At 38.6% G+C, this 14,792-nt stretch overlaps 1 protein-coding gene across 2 annotated transcripts in view; it reads left to right on the forward strand.

Moving 5' to 3' along the window:
- The first annotated feature begins 1,441 nt into the window (after positions 1-1,441).
- The window catches only part of LOC124619781 (centromere/kinetochore protein zw10 homolog), a 202,720-nt gene continuing 189,369 nt past the window's right edge, over positions 1,442-14,792 (forward strand). For both annotated transcript variants that reach the window (XM_047146367.1, XM_047146368.1), the window contains exons 1-2: positions 1,442-1,571; positions 13,750-13,943. In XM_047146367.1, the coding sequence (XP_047002323.1) occupies positions 1,520-1,571; positions 13,750-13,943 (246 nt within the window). In that variant the 5' untranslated portion in view covers positions 1,442-1,519. The remainder of the gene's footprint in view (positions 1,572-13,749; positions 13,944-14,792) is intronic.

Raw genomic sequence — 14,792 nt, forward strand, 5'->3', positions numbered from 1 at the left:
TGCTTACTCAAAAGTAAATAACAGTTATCTGGAGTCCATCAAATAAATGGTCATTGTTACAAGCAAACAGATAATTTGCGTGCATAATGCCTACAGCTCTCTAAATTTATTTTATAGATATTCCTACTAAGAGGTAATGCATTATAACATGAACCATTTTGTATTACCGATTAGCAAGATTTAAAAAGATAACTGTATTTACCATATTTGTGCTTCTTTCTTCCCCTGTATTTACAAAACTTAGAAAAAAATCACTGACAGCATAATTACGACATTAATTAACTGCTTGAAAGAGAGTTAAGTGCTAAAATCGAAAAACAAGTTACATTACAATTTTTTAAGTTGCTCATAGCAGAAAACAATCAACAATCAATGTGTAACTTGTGTAAAGTGCGACAACTCCGTATAGGATGGAGTCTCCATAGTCAAATGTGCAGGTCCAGATGCCACAGGGAACTGACACCTGACTGCTGGCTCTCCTTCGTTCTACTTAGGAACATGGGAAGTCCTCTCACAAGTATGTGCACTTGTGAAAGTGTTACGAATCTGCAGACAATTTGTATTTTAATTCTAATAGTTTAAAATACACTGTGTTGTTATGATGTGATTGAAATAATAATAACTGTGACATACAGGTATGCACACATTAAAATAAGTCTGAACATTATGAGTTACCTGAATTTGCCGGCCCTCTGGAGCTCCCGCCCCCATGTAGCACAAGCCGTGCGCGCCCAGTCCCAGAAGGTCTGGGTACATTAAGTGGTGTATCGATACTGTCTACAAAATGTGTTACGAATAGAGTTGGTAATAAAGAAGTAATAAATTAAATCATCATCCCTGATGCAGCAGATTTATTGCATGAAAGGAGAGATTGTAGTAAGCGATAAACGTTTCCCCTATATTATTTTGGGAGTGGAACTAGCGAGAAAAAGTTTCGTAAAGGTTTGAAATTACATGTGATTCACTAAGTGCTCTCATTCCCAAATAATGGAAGAATAAAATGTTGGTAATTGCACGAGATGAGTTAGTCTCAAAACATATGCACAGACTTTAATTTTCGTAATCTTATTTTCATCCTTCAACGCAAAAGTTAAAAATTCACCCAATAATTACGTGAAATACTGGAACAAAATTTTTGCCACTGAAATCGTTGGATAGGCAACTTAGAATTGGGAAAATGAATCATAAACCGGGATAGAAATTCAATAATGTAAATTACGTGTGGCATAGATGATGTAAACAAAAGTATTAATGTATGCAAATATAATTTGCTAGATACCAGTTATTAGACGTATGTATAGGTTTCAGTGCTTGCATACAAATTTTACTTGATCCATGTTTTGCCCATACAATGTATGTCGTCTACGGATTTTTAATACACAATATACATGTTTCTTAAATCTTTGCTCGCTCCTTTGTTTACGGCATGTTTACGGTCAGACTGTCAGTGATTGTGTTGGCTAACGTGGGTGGTTAGTTGACAGGAGACGAACAACAAGCAGGCGGCAAAAAGCAACTGATGAAGATTGAGATGAGCGGAAGTTTTTTATCTGAGGTTCTCCTATCTGCAGGTATGTTTACAGTACACTGTGTTTAAGGGAACCAAAATCCTCAAATATAAAAGTGTGAAACGATCAAAAGTGACATTAATAAAGGGGAGCTAAATTTATGCTCTAGAGAGAGTAAGTTGATGTCTCGCGTTAGTGTGGGGGTATAGTGTACACAAAGCTAGTGGTTAGAGACTTGACTACTATTTTATATGGGTTCTCTGAAATGACCTTTAGTTTCAAATTTTATAACGAAAAGTACACGAAATAAGGCTCGAGTGTAGGCATCAGACTATGCTACAAATCAATCTTTTTCTGCAAACTTTATATCACACTCATTCACTTCTTCAACTGTCAAGTAAACTATCACTTTCCGAAGTTTACTAGACGTCAGTCTACGCTACGTATCAGTCTGTCACTGCGATGTGCAATCAATAGCTTAGGAGGAGGGGGGCGTTTTGTAACACTAGTCGCCGGAGCAGGATATCAAAGCTGATTCAGAATGAGCTTTGAATTTAGACCAGCTTTGACGACTTTACAAACACGATAGTAGGTTGACGAAACAATTGGCCCATTGCAAAATCACTACAGTAATATAAATTTCCTAAATTACTATCACAGGTACAAAAAATGTACAGGATAGTAATAATTTTTATGTTAAAAGTAATTAAACTTGTCAAAAAATGTGTAATGCAGAAAGTAAAAGCAAAATAATATGGAATTCATAAAACATGAAACTGGATGGCTAGACACTAGTAACACACAGATCAAAGGTGGTAGTAAAGTAATAGAAAATTCTCATGAATTTGCAAATGTTGTAAATCATTAGTTCTGTGGCATTGTAGAGATGTTGCATCAAACTGCTCCTAAAACATCTGTAGTACACACAATTAATTACACTACAAATACAATGATATTTTCCACAATAGAGCTTTAAATCACTAGAACAGTAAAGAAATTGTAAAACAAGAAGTCTGCAGGCATAGATGAGATTTCATTCTCTGTTCCGAGTGTGTGTAGAGATGGCATACAAACCCACTTAACAAATATACTAAATAAATCCTTCTATTAAAAGTATTTTCCAGAGTACCAAAAGCACTCACATGTTGTGTCATTACTAAAGAAAAGCAATGAAGAGATTATAGAAAACTGCAGGATAGTTTCATTATTGTCAGCATTTTCAAAAATAAGTGAATCAGTTGTGGAATGTAGACAGATGATGTACATTAATAAACATGACCTTTTTACTGAAGCACGGCAGAATTTCAATATCAGCCGTTACAGATTTCACAAAACTGGTACTTGAAGCTCTTGACAAGGTAGACTGTTATAAGCATACTCTTAGACCTGCCCAAGGCTTCAGCGTTTGACTACAAAAAGCAGGGCCTACTAAGCTGTCTAGAAGCCCTAAGGGGAAGGGAAATAGCAGAAGAGTGGTTCCATTCTTACCTCTGAAAAAAAAAAGGTGTAAAAGAATGAGATGGTATGCATGTAAGCTGGCAATAAATTTTTAGCAAAACATTTATCAGACAAGAAACATACAAACATAGGAGTGCATCAGTGTAATTGAATCCAATTCTGTTTGTAGCATATATCAATGATTTTCTAGACAATGTGAGATGTGGAGAAAAAATTTCGTTGCTGATAACAGCAGCATCATAGCCACTTATAAAACACCAGAATTCCTAATAAAGAAGGCAAAAAAATTCCCAGGGATATTGTCAGTTGGACAGTGTGCAACGAATTATTGTTTGGCTAAAGAAAACAGCGTACACTTCAACACAGAGGGAAAAAACAAGTATGTTTCATTAAACATATGTGACTAATGTATAGATCGTGTTACAAGCACAAAGTTGTTAGGGGTGCATATTGATAGTCAGTTAAAATGAAATAAAGGTGCAAAGATACTGACAAAAGGAATATCATCAGCAAACTGAGTATCTGTCATGCACCAAGTGAGCACACATATCAAACTGTTTTGCATAGCAGGCAAAGCATTAGTAGCTATTTCTGTAACAGTTAAAATAAATAGTTGAGGAACAAGAGCCAGTTTGGACTTGCATTTGCCAAAAAAAAAAAAAAAAAAAAAAAAAAAGCTTCTTCTGTCAGAGAATAAAATTTATAGGAAAATGCACAGAAGATGGAAAAGATTACTAAAATATTTATGTTTAAAAATATAGCTAAAATGTACTTTATAAGTAATGCATTCTACACAACTAAAGATTACTTACAGAGCTCAGAGTATGTGCTAATAATGAAAATGGACAACTACAACACTGTCACATTACAGTATGTTATCACAGTGGGAAATACGGAAGCGTCTGATCCTGCATGTCTACTTTGACCCATGACATCACAAATATGGCGGAAACGACCATAAATCATGAGTCCAATATGGCGCATATAAAGTCGTTATGTACACATTATGAGGACGAAAATATATTGAAAAACAAACACACACACTTTCCACAAAAAGCGTAATGACACTAACGGGACAAGTGCGGGAAATGGGGGTTTTTTGGGGGGGGGGGGGGGGGGGAACTAAATATAAACAAATTTAGACACCCACCACCCACCGCATACGAAACCACACAAAGCGACGAAAAAAAAACCGATATTACACAACTCCCCAAATACCAGTAAACACAATATCATATGGAATCGGACACTTCCCTTGACCTATATAGCTCAACAGCAGTTCCCGATCCCATAAATTGGGATTGAACACTTCCCTTGACCTATGTTGCTCAAAAACATCTCCCGATACCAATACCAACATTCACAGCCACACATTTCAATAAAACACTTCCCTAGATCCCAACACACAACACATGCACTGAAAACAAAACAATAAAAACGTACCAGTAAAAAGTTTCGGCACCACAAATTAGGTTGGCCACCACAATCCCACACAGCCACGTACGCGCACACACACACACACACACACACACACACACACACACACACACACACACACACACAAAAAACCAATGAAAAAATAAACCAAAAGAAAGACCCGACCTCAAGCGCCCCTCCCCCCCCCCCCCCCCCCCCCAAATCAACCCAACATCCCCCCTCATCCCAAAATAAAAAACGCCACAAACAAAAACCAAATGCAACATAAAAAAATCTCAATCACACACTACAACTCAACAAAAACTTCAACAAAATAGATCCTCCACAACTAAAACACAAACCAATACACTCCCCTCCCTCACAAACACTCTAACACGAAATAAACCACCCGCCCCACCCTGAGCCGCAGCCACCCACCCACCTACCCAAATCACCCTAACCAACCACTTTCAGCCTATCATTTTACTGACAGACCTTAAGAAAACCCGAAAAACACAATAGCCCTCAGGGACACACTTCCGCCAGCAGTACTCATCTAAATGAGACTGAAGGTTGGAAGAGCGCCTCTTCCCCCTCCCAAGAACTGACTTAACAGCCCCCATCCCCTCTATTGTATTTGTACAAGCTCCCGTCTCATAATTTTTGAACTCTAAGCTATGGTTAACTACTAAATGATGGAATCCCCTCTCACCCAACCCCCTATACGAAGAAAATGCATCTGAAGCTACTGTGGACCCCGGTCCTATGTACTCCTCAATTAACCCCACTAATTCCGCCTTAGACCTCCCTTCCACAACCCTAAAAACACATTCAGAACACCCGCCCCCCGGAACAACAGCCGCCCACACCGAGAGACCAACTACAGACTTAACCCTCCCATACTTCCTTTTCCCAAACTGCGACTCGTCCACCTTCACAACAACCCCATGGTCCCCCCAGCTTACCCCTGTACTTAATGAACTCGGAACACACTTCCCGGCAAAAAGAGAACCAATCAAGCACACTCCTCTCACTCACACCAGTCTCATGCGCGCAAAAACTGTGTGGGGATCTATAACAAAAGTAATAAGTCACCAGTACAATCTCGTGCATGCCCAACCTAGACTTCTAGAACCAGGTACCGCGCCATATGGAACGCCAAATGTCGTCTTTCTGCAGCGCCACATATAACCGTCCCTGGTTCGAGACACCGGAACTTTAGCCAACTTCATTTCTTCGCCACAAATAGAGCATTTCATAACCTTGGCAATTAAACCGAAAAGCTGCAAAAACTTGATCAGTTCCAAAGGAGTGTTCCCCATCATATTCCTGAGACGCACACTGTTAATTTTGTCTGTCATATCCATTCCTGAACAGAAAACAACAGCCGATTAATTTTACTAAAATTACCACACGACATACAGCGAACAACACTAAATTAACCTTCACACAAAACCACAAAATTGTTAACTCACTGAAACAAATTCCACTACAAACACAGCCGACGCCTGAACAGTTCTGGATAAGGAGCAAGAGAAAACTGAGCCCATTACACCACACAAACGAAAGTCCTGAACATACCACCAGAGGGCACAACAAACCACAACACGACGACATCTACAAACACGCCACACTCACAAACCAAACTCCACGCCATCATGACGTCACACACCACAACACCCTTACGTCATGTGTCAAAGCCGACGCGTGGTATCGGACGCTTCTGTCGACCCTCACAATGTAATGCATTCACAAAGAAATGTGCCTAGATCTACAGTACATGATAGTAATGTCTTGCCATTCTCCTGAGGTCAACATCTCACTCATTGTAGAGGACACTGACTACTTTCCAGATGTACTGAAACTGGACATGGAATGTTTGTGTTCCTGGAGGCCACAGTGGTTGTCCGTGGTAAACACTGAAAAGACCAATATTTTAGAATTGTGCAGGAGAATTTGTATTTTGAAGGAATAAGCTTTTCCATATAGCCCTCTACAGATTCACCCCTTCAGACTACAGGGTTTTCCTCTCTAGACTTAACACTGTGCCATACTTGTTTCTTATTGATTTTGTGAGGGGATTTCAATATAAACTTTCAGACTCAATCCCCAGAGACAAAAATGTTAACAGATTTACTTGACTCTTGTAAGCTGGCACAGACAACATACTTTCTAACTTGAGTTAAGGGAAACACCACCACGATCATAACGCAACATCTTCATATAATTAAGATATTAAAATATTTATTGTAAAGTTTAAGTTCAAGTTATCACTCAGTGCTCTTTTTCAGATCTCATTAATCTTGAGTTGTAAAAGGCCTTATTTTTTTTCCACAACTCATGATTATGTTATCATTTTTTATGTGACACATTGCAGCTGAGACTGGTACAATAAATATTTTAAATATCTTCATAGACTGTTTTCTGTTCGATTGAAACAGCATGAGAAAAAAATTAGAAATGGTGTGTCAGATCATAATGCACAAGTAGTAAGACTGAAAAGAATCAAAGCAGAATCATATCCCAATGTGTAAACAACAAAAGATATAGCGATATGATTCCACTTGCAATTCAGACATTTACAGCTAATGTTGAAGGGCTAACTTAGCAAGAATTCTACATTACAAATGACTTGAATGAAGAGTATAATACACTTCTTCAAACCTGCACCACTTTCTTTAAAAACACTTTCCCACAAGGAAAAAAAGAAGCAAGCTTATTACACAGTACTAATAAGCAACTGATTTGGATAACTGATGTCATTAAAATACCAAGTAGGCTGAAACTGGAGCTATATCATAATATGGACATTTGGAGCTCATTAACAGAATCATACCACAGACAATACTGCAATGTGCCGAGGAGTGTCATCAGACAGTGTAAAAGTTCAGTGCATTACACCAAGAGAATATAAAGCTTTCAGAACAAAATTAAAACTGTATATTCAATTGTGAAAGATTATCAGGGCATAATGTTGGTGCGCAGTATATTACACTTCTCATGTGTGAGAATGAAACTATTAGTTGTGCACAATATTTAAAAATTACTTTTGTCATCAGCCGGCAAGTTAAATCAAAACTTTATTGGTACAGGTAAATACATGAAACTTTTGAAAGTTGGTGTTCCAAGACATCACATGCAAACAATCAAAGATGAATCTGAATCGATTATTACAGTATTAAAGAGTAAAAACTCCCATGGGTTTGACAAAGTTTTAAATAGGTTATAAAGATTAGAGCACCATACATTAATTCTGTAATGTGTCACCTATGCATTGTGCCTCTTAGATGTGGTCTATTTCCTAACAGATTGAAATACTCATCAATGAAATCACTTTATTAAACATGTGAAAGAGATGCTATAAACAATTTTGAAAGAGATGTCACAGAAGTTAGAGAGTTGTCACCCATCCTAATGCACATGAAAATAATACCAGACACGTAGTTTGGCTTCAGGGAGGGTGTTACCACTGTGTGAGAAACTACCAGGGCTAAATGATAGGTTGAGGATGGTAGGTATTTTCTTTTATATAACAAAAGCATTTGATTGTGTGGATCGTACAATACTTCTGCATATGTTAGAACATTATGGGATTATGGAAGAAGCTCAACAATAGTTCACTTCATCCTGGAAAGTAGGAAACAGATGATTGGCCTCCTATGTTAACAAATAAGGAAGAGATCAGAATCTGATTGGGGTCAAGCATGGGCATCCACAGAAATTTTTCCAAGGGGAGGGGGGGATGACTCAAAAATTGCTAGTTTTAATGTAAATGATTTGTTGTGTCTGAAAATGTGTTGTGCTCCAAGAGCTAAATTTGACAAGAAGTACACCAAACTAATTGTATCTCAAAAGACTGATAGTTGTCTACTTGGTATCTTTGGAATCTAAACATTTTAAGAGTATATGCAAAGTTCCTGTGGTCTACGGGTAGCGTCTTTGACCAGTAATCAGAATGTACTGGGTCACAGGTTCAGACTGAGCCAGAGCTTAAATTGTGAATAAAAATCATCAGCAAAGGTGGCCAGTGACTTGTGGCATAAAAAATTGCCCTCATTCTGTCAGCGGCCTTGTCAAAGAGGGCGGAGGATTCGACAGAGCTTCATGGCATTCTCTTGCCCTTGGAGTGGAAGACTGCCCCCAAAAGGCAGAAGAATTGGTAATGAGCAATGATCAATGACATGAGGATGCAGAAGGCAATGCAAACAACTGAATTAAAGACACACGATGTGTATCCACAGGACATGTGTCCAGTAACTGGAAAAAAAAGGAAAAAAGTTTCATGATCTCTCCATTGGTAAAAGATTCCAAACTAGTCCCCATTTGGATCTCTGGGAGGAGGACACTGAGGAAAAGATTAAATAACTAATGAAAGGATAACTTTTTGCAAGTTGGGGTATGAAATATCAGAAGTTTGACCATGGTAGGAAAGGTAGAAAATCTGAAAAGGGAGACAGGGATTTCTGGTCAGAAGAGTATAGGGTAATATCAACAGCAGCAGAAAATGGCATAATGGGAATATGATTATTTATGGATAGGAAGGTAGGGCAGAAATTGAGTTACTGTGAACATGTGGAACAATGAGGTTTGTGCTGGCCATTCAGGTCTTTTTTGCATGGTATTTCAACTGCATGACTCAAGTCTTCTTCAGGTGCTGTCTGATACTAATTTCAGTGTGACACGAGTCTGGACTTATTCCACACAGGAATTAGTATCAGACAGCACCTGAAGAAGACAGTGAGTCATGCAGTTGAAATATTGTGCAAGAAAGATGTGAATAACTGGCAGAAACATGATTTTTCAACATGACAATGCCTGACCAGGAAAGCCTGAAGAATTAATGTGAAGAGTTCAGTGTCCCCATCAGAATTGTCAGCAAACCAGCACCATTAACAATAGTTCACAGTACATACCAGTGTCACAAGCAGAAGATAGAGAGATAGAAAATGTATGCGAGAATATTGAAAGGGCAGTTCAATACGTAAATGGAGATGAAAATCTAATAGTAATGGGAGACTGGAATGTGGTTGTAGGGGATTGAATGGAATAAAGCTTCACTGGAGAATATGGACTTGGCAGTAGAAATGAGAGAGGAAAAAGATTGTGTTCTGCAATAAATTTCGGCTAGCAATAGCAAATACTCTGTTCAAGAATCACAAGAGGAGGAGGCATACTGAAAAAGCCAGGAGATATGGGGAGATTCCAGTTAGGATTACATCATAGTCAGGCAGAGATTCGAAAATCAGATATTGCATTGTAAGGTATGCCGAGGAGCAGATATAGACTTAGATCACAATTTAGTAACGATGAAGAGTGGGCTGAAGTTAAGAGACTAGTCAGGAAGAATCGATGTGCAAAGAAATAGGATAGAAGTACTAAGGAGTGAAGAGAAATGCTTGATGTTCTCTTAGACTGTAAATAATGCGATAATGAATTGCTCAGATGGCAGTTCAGTTGAAGAGAAAAGGACATCTCTGAAAAGGTTGGTCACAGAAGTTAGGAAAAAAAAACCTAGGTACAAGGAAATAACTGCAAAGAAACCATGGGTAACAGAAGAAATACTTAAGTTGGCTGACAAAAGAGGGAAGTACAAAAACTTTCGTGGAAATTCAGGCGTACAGAACTACACTCCACTTAAGAATGAAATAAATAGGAAGTGCATGGAAGCTAAGGCAAAATGGCTACATGAAAAATGTGAAGAAATGAAAAAGAAATGAATGCCAGAAGGACTGACTTATAATGTAGTCAAAGTCAAAACAACCTCCAATGAAATTAAAAGCAAGGGCAGTGACATTAAAAGTACAGTGTGAATTCTATTGTTAGCGAGAGAGCTGATAGGTGGAATGCGTACATTGATGTTCTTTATGAGAGGGACAATTTGTCCGATGACATGACAGGGGAAGCAGGAGCTGACAGGGAAGAGATAAAGTATCCAGTATTAGTCAATATTTAAAGGAGCTTTGGACGACTTAAGATCAAATCAGGTAGAAGGGATAAATAACATTTTGTTGGAATTTCTGAAATCGTGGGGGAAGTGGCAACAAAATGACTATTCACATGAGTGTGTAGAATGTATGAAGCTGGCGATGTACTGTCAACTTTTAGGGAAACATCATCCACACAATTCTGAAGACAGCAAGAGCTCAGACGTGTGAGAATTATCACACAATCAACTTAACAGATCATGCATACAAGTTGCTGACAAAAGTAATATACTGGAAAATGCAAAAGAAAATTAAGGATCTGTTGGATGATGACCAGTTTGGCTTTATGAAAGGTAAAGGCACCAGAGAGGCAGCTCTTACATTGCAGTTGATAATGGAAGCAAGACTAAAGAGACTCAAGGCATTTTACAGGATTTGTCAACCTGGAAGAAACGTTTGACAACGTAAAATGTTACAAGATGTTTAAAATAGGGATAAGCTGTAAGGAAAGACAGGTAATATACAATATATACAAGAATGAAGAGGGAACAATAAAACTGGAAGACCAAAATGAAGTGCTCGGATTAAAAAGGGTGTGTGACAGGGATCTAGTCTTCCGCTTCTACCGTTCAATATGTACATTGATGAAGCAATGTTCAGTGCCAGTGGATTCTGGTCCGAGCTGCTGGGGATGGCTGTCATGTGTGAGAGGTGTGCTTGCTTGTGTGAATGAATGTGTGTGTGTGTGTGTGTGTGTGTGTGTGTGTGTGTGTGTCCTTTTGTTACAAAGGTTTGGTCAAAAGTTAGTGTGTAAGTGTCTTTTTGTGTGGCTGTCTGCAACTCAGTGTGTGTTCTTTATGGCGAATAGCAATCTATCTTTTCTTTATACTGTTGATATAGATATCGGTGTCAGTGGCGTTGAGAACGAGCTAAAAGTAAACAAAGCTCCAGGGCCCAGTGGAATTTGGATCCTATACATAATTTGTAGCTGAGTTTCCCTTCCTTTAAGCATAATATATCACAGATTCCCCGAACAAAAAACTGTACCCAGTTTCAACAAGAAACCAGAGATCATGACCATGTACAAGAAGGGTAACAGAAGTAATCCACACAATCACTACCCAATATCTTTAACATCTTTTTGTTGTAGAATCTTATAATGAGCCAACCAGCTTGGATTCTGAAAACATCAGCCATGTGGAACCCAGCTTGTGCTTTTCTCACACAAAATCCTGAAAGCTGTTGAGCAAAACAGTCAAGTATGTGCAGTATTTTTGACTTTCAAAATGTGTTTGACTCAGTACTCCACTATTGCTAATTAACAAAAGTCTGATCATACAGGCTATCAAAATGAGAAATGTGACTGGATTGAGAATTTCTTGAGGTAGAGGATACAGCATGCCATCTTTGAGTGTGTGTCATCAACAAATGCAGAAATAACTTCCGGCATGTCTCAGGGGATTTTATTGAGACCTTTGCAATTAATGTTGTATATTAATGACCTAGCAACAACACTAATAGTAATTTCAGACGTTTTGTATGTGGTGCTGTTATCTATATTACTGCAATATCAGTGAGTCACAAATATCTGGGTGTAACAGTTTGTGGGGATGTGATGGAACGATTATGTAGACTCAGTCGTAGGTAAAGCTGCGAACAGACTTTGTTTCATTGGTAGGATACTGAGAAAATGCAGTCAGTACTGTGTGAACACCTCACAGTGATGAAGTAATGGGCCACCTACCTAAAAAATGTTTTTTTCCCTTAATTATTGTGGTTGTGTGGACAGTCAGGATATTAAATTCTCTGAATTTATTCTGGAGGATTGTTTTGTGGTCAGATATGCAATACATCCAACAATTGTATTCTGAACTGTTAACAAATACACATGGTGCATTGTCCCACATCATGATGCAGTGTGATAAGACAATGGACTTTGTTAATAATGTGTCTGTATTTACCGCCCTAGACACCTTCTTCATCAAGAAAATGCCAAGGCTTATTTTGGAACATACTTTCTGATACGATCCTCTCACGTCTAATGTTTATCGACTGTGAAACAGAATAATTTTGTTGTATAAACTATTCTTGGATTTTGTTGCCTTGTCAGTTCAGGGTAAAACCTTGAGCTTTCGATGATTACCCACATTGTCTTTATCAGGAGCAACTGACTGTCAAAACTACTGCTGAGGTGGCCTTATGTAGCCCTTAGATAGCTTCTGATTGGTCAGTAATTACATAAAGCTGTCACAGATAGTGTCACCATCATTGCGACAAATGTATCTGGTTCTCGCTGCACTGAGAGTTCACTTGCATGCACCAGTAAGATTATATTCACTGCCACTGTTGGAGATTTTCTCACACATTGTTATTTCTACAACCTCTCTAATTACAGAGTCTCATTGTGTAGGATCCGGGACTTTTTCCCCCCTCCAAACAGTATTTTATGTTTGTGAGGCTGTGCTCAGCAACTACAGATACCTCCAGTTCTTGATTTTTAAATAAGTCGCCGATGTTCTGTACAGCAGTCAGAAACTGGGCGAATGAACTGACCTATGTAATTTCTTTTGATTTACAAGGCATGTTATAAATCCCAGGGATCCCGAGGCCTAGACTATCCTTAACAGGATGTAGCATCTCCTTTATCTTCTTAGGGGATTGGAAAATAGATCTTATACCTCATCTTCCCAGGACTCTGCCTGTTTTGCTGGATGTAGCTCTGCAGAAAGGAAGGAATGTAAGTTGTGGTTTATCACATGGATATTCAAGCATTTTCACATTTCCTTTTCTAGGAGAATGCTGACTTCATATCACATGACCCATAGCCATTGTTTTGGAACACATACTTTAGATGATTAATTTCGAAATCAAAGTGGTTCTTGTCAGAAACAGTTTTTGCTCTGTGTATCAGTGTATTTAAAGCTGCTCTCCTCTGGCATCACCAGCACAGATATAGATGCCATTTGCGGCAGCTTTACGTAATTTCAGACCAATCGGAAGCTGTCTGTGGGCTATATAAGGCCACCTCAGCAGCAGTTTTTGCAGGCAGTTGCTCCTGACGAAGACGATGAAGGTAATCGTCAAAAACTCTAGGTTTTACGCTGAACTGACATGGCAAGAAGTCTGAGAATGTTTCATACAACAGTGCCATTGCAAAAGACTTAATTTCAAAGAATTTGTAATTCCCAGTTCTTTTGGAACTAAATCATCTACCTTAAGATGAATATTGCTTGATTTGTATGTAAATGTATGTGTGTAGTCTTATTTGCATATGTGTACATTGTTCTTCCTAAAATATATGAAGTGTAGCCTTTTTTCATAAATGTTTTACAGTGTAATAGATGAGGAAAGCATGTAGTCTTGTGATTTATTGTGCATTAAATGAAAAATTACCAATGATATTTTGAAACTGCTGTTTACTTACATTTTATTTCTGTTTACAGAGGAGGCAGAGATAAAAGACCTGAATATCAGTATTGATAATGTATCAATGAAAGTACAGGACCTGAAGACTGAAGTTAAGAAGGTCATAGAAGAAACATGTCACCTTCTCCCATCAGGAAATGAGCAACTTGTCAGTCAAGCTGAGAAACTGAAAACAAACATGAAAAATATTTATGAAAGGATTGAGAACCAGGTAAATTTGGTACGGAGTCATTGTGCTGATACCTTCACCACATCTTGACCACATGTCCCTGCTGTAGGGATGGACCTTTAACTTTCATTAGTTCAATCTTCTTCATTCTGTTCTGTGCACCACCAACCTTTGAGTTCTGCAGTGGGATAAATTTAACCTGACATCTGTTAGTTGGTAGCTTTTCTTTTTGGTACTATGAGCGTAGTATTGTTCCAGTCTTAGATCCTTCTAAAGAATCTTTTGAAGGAGAGGGTGCTTAAAACAACACTGTTGGTATAATTGAAGTCTTTATTCAAAAGTACCAGAGGCCCAAGCACAACTATCCCACTGTTTCATGAGCTGGAGGACTCGTGTGGCTCTGCCAAGAGTGAGTCCTCCATTGTGTCCTTCAGTTGTCAAATGAGTTGAAATGCTTTCCTTTTAGATTTTTTTAGTGGACCACATATATGGAAGTCACATGGCAACAAGTGTCGACTCTAGACTGGATGCTTGAACTGCTCCCACTTGGACTCGGCCATTACACTGTGTGTGATCTTGAAGACGTGTGGACGCGCATTATCATGGAGCAGAATGAATCCCCCGTGAGCAGTGCAGGCCGTTTGCAGTTGATGGACTTGTGTAGGCAACGAAGTGCCTCACAGTGTATGTCACTATTAATGGGTTGTACATGCTTCAGGATTTCGATGAGTGTAGGACCTCAGACAAAAAAAAAAAAAACACATTGAGCATTACCATGCCTGCTGAGGGCACAGATTTGAATTTTTTAGGGGGATGTGCTGATGCCTGCTTCCATTACATGCATATCTCACTGCGGTACCCCAAAGCGACATATTGAATTTCAACCGTTGT

The sequence above is a fragment of the Schistocerca americana genome, chromosome 6, assembly GCF_021461395.2.
Source record: "Schistocerca americana isolate TAMUIC-IGC-003095 chromosome 6, iqSchAmer2.1, whole genome shotgun sequence".
Taxonomy (NCBI): Eukaryota; Metazoa; Arthropoda; class Insecta; order Orthoptera; family Acrididae; genus Schistocerca; species Schistocerca americana.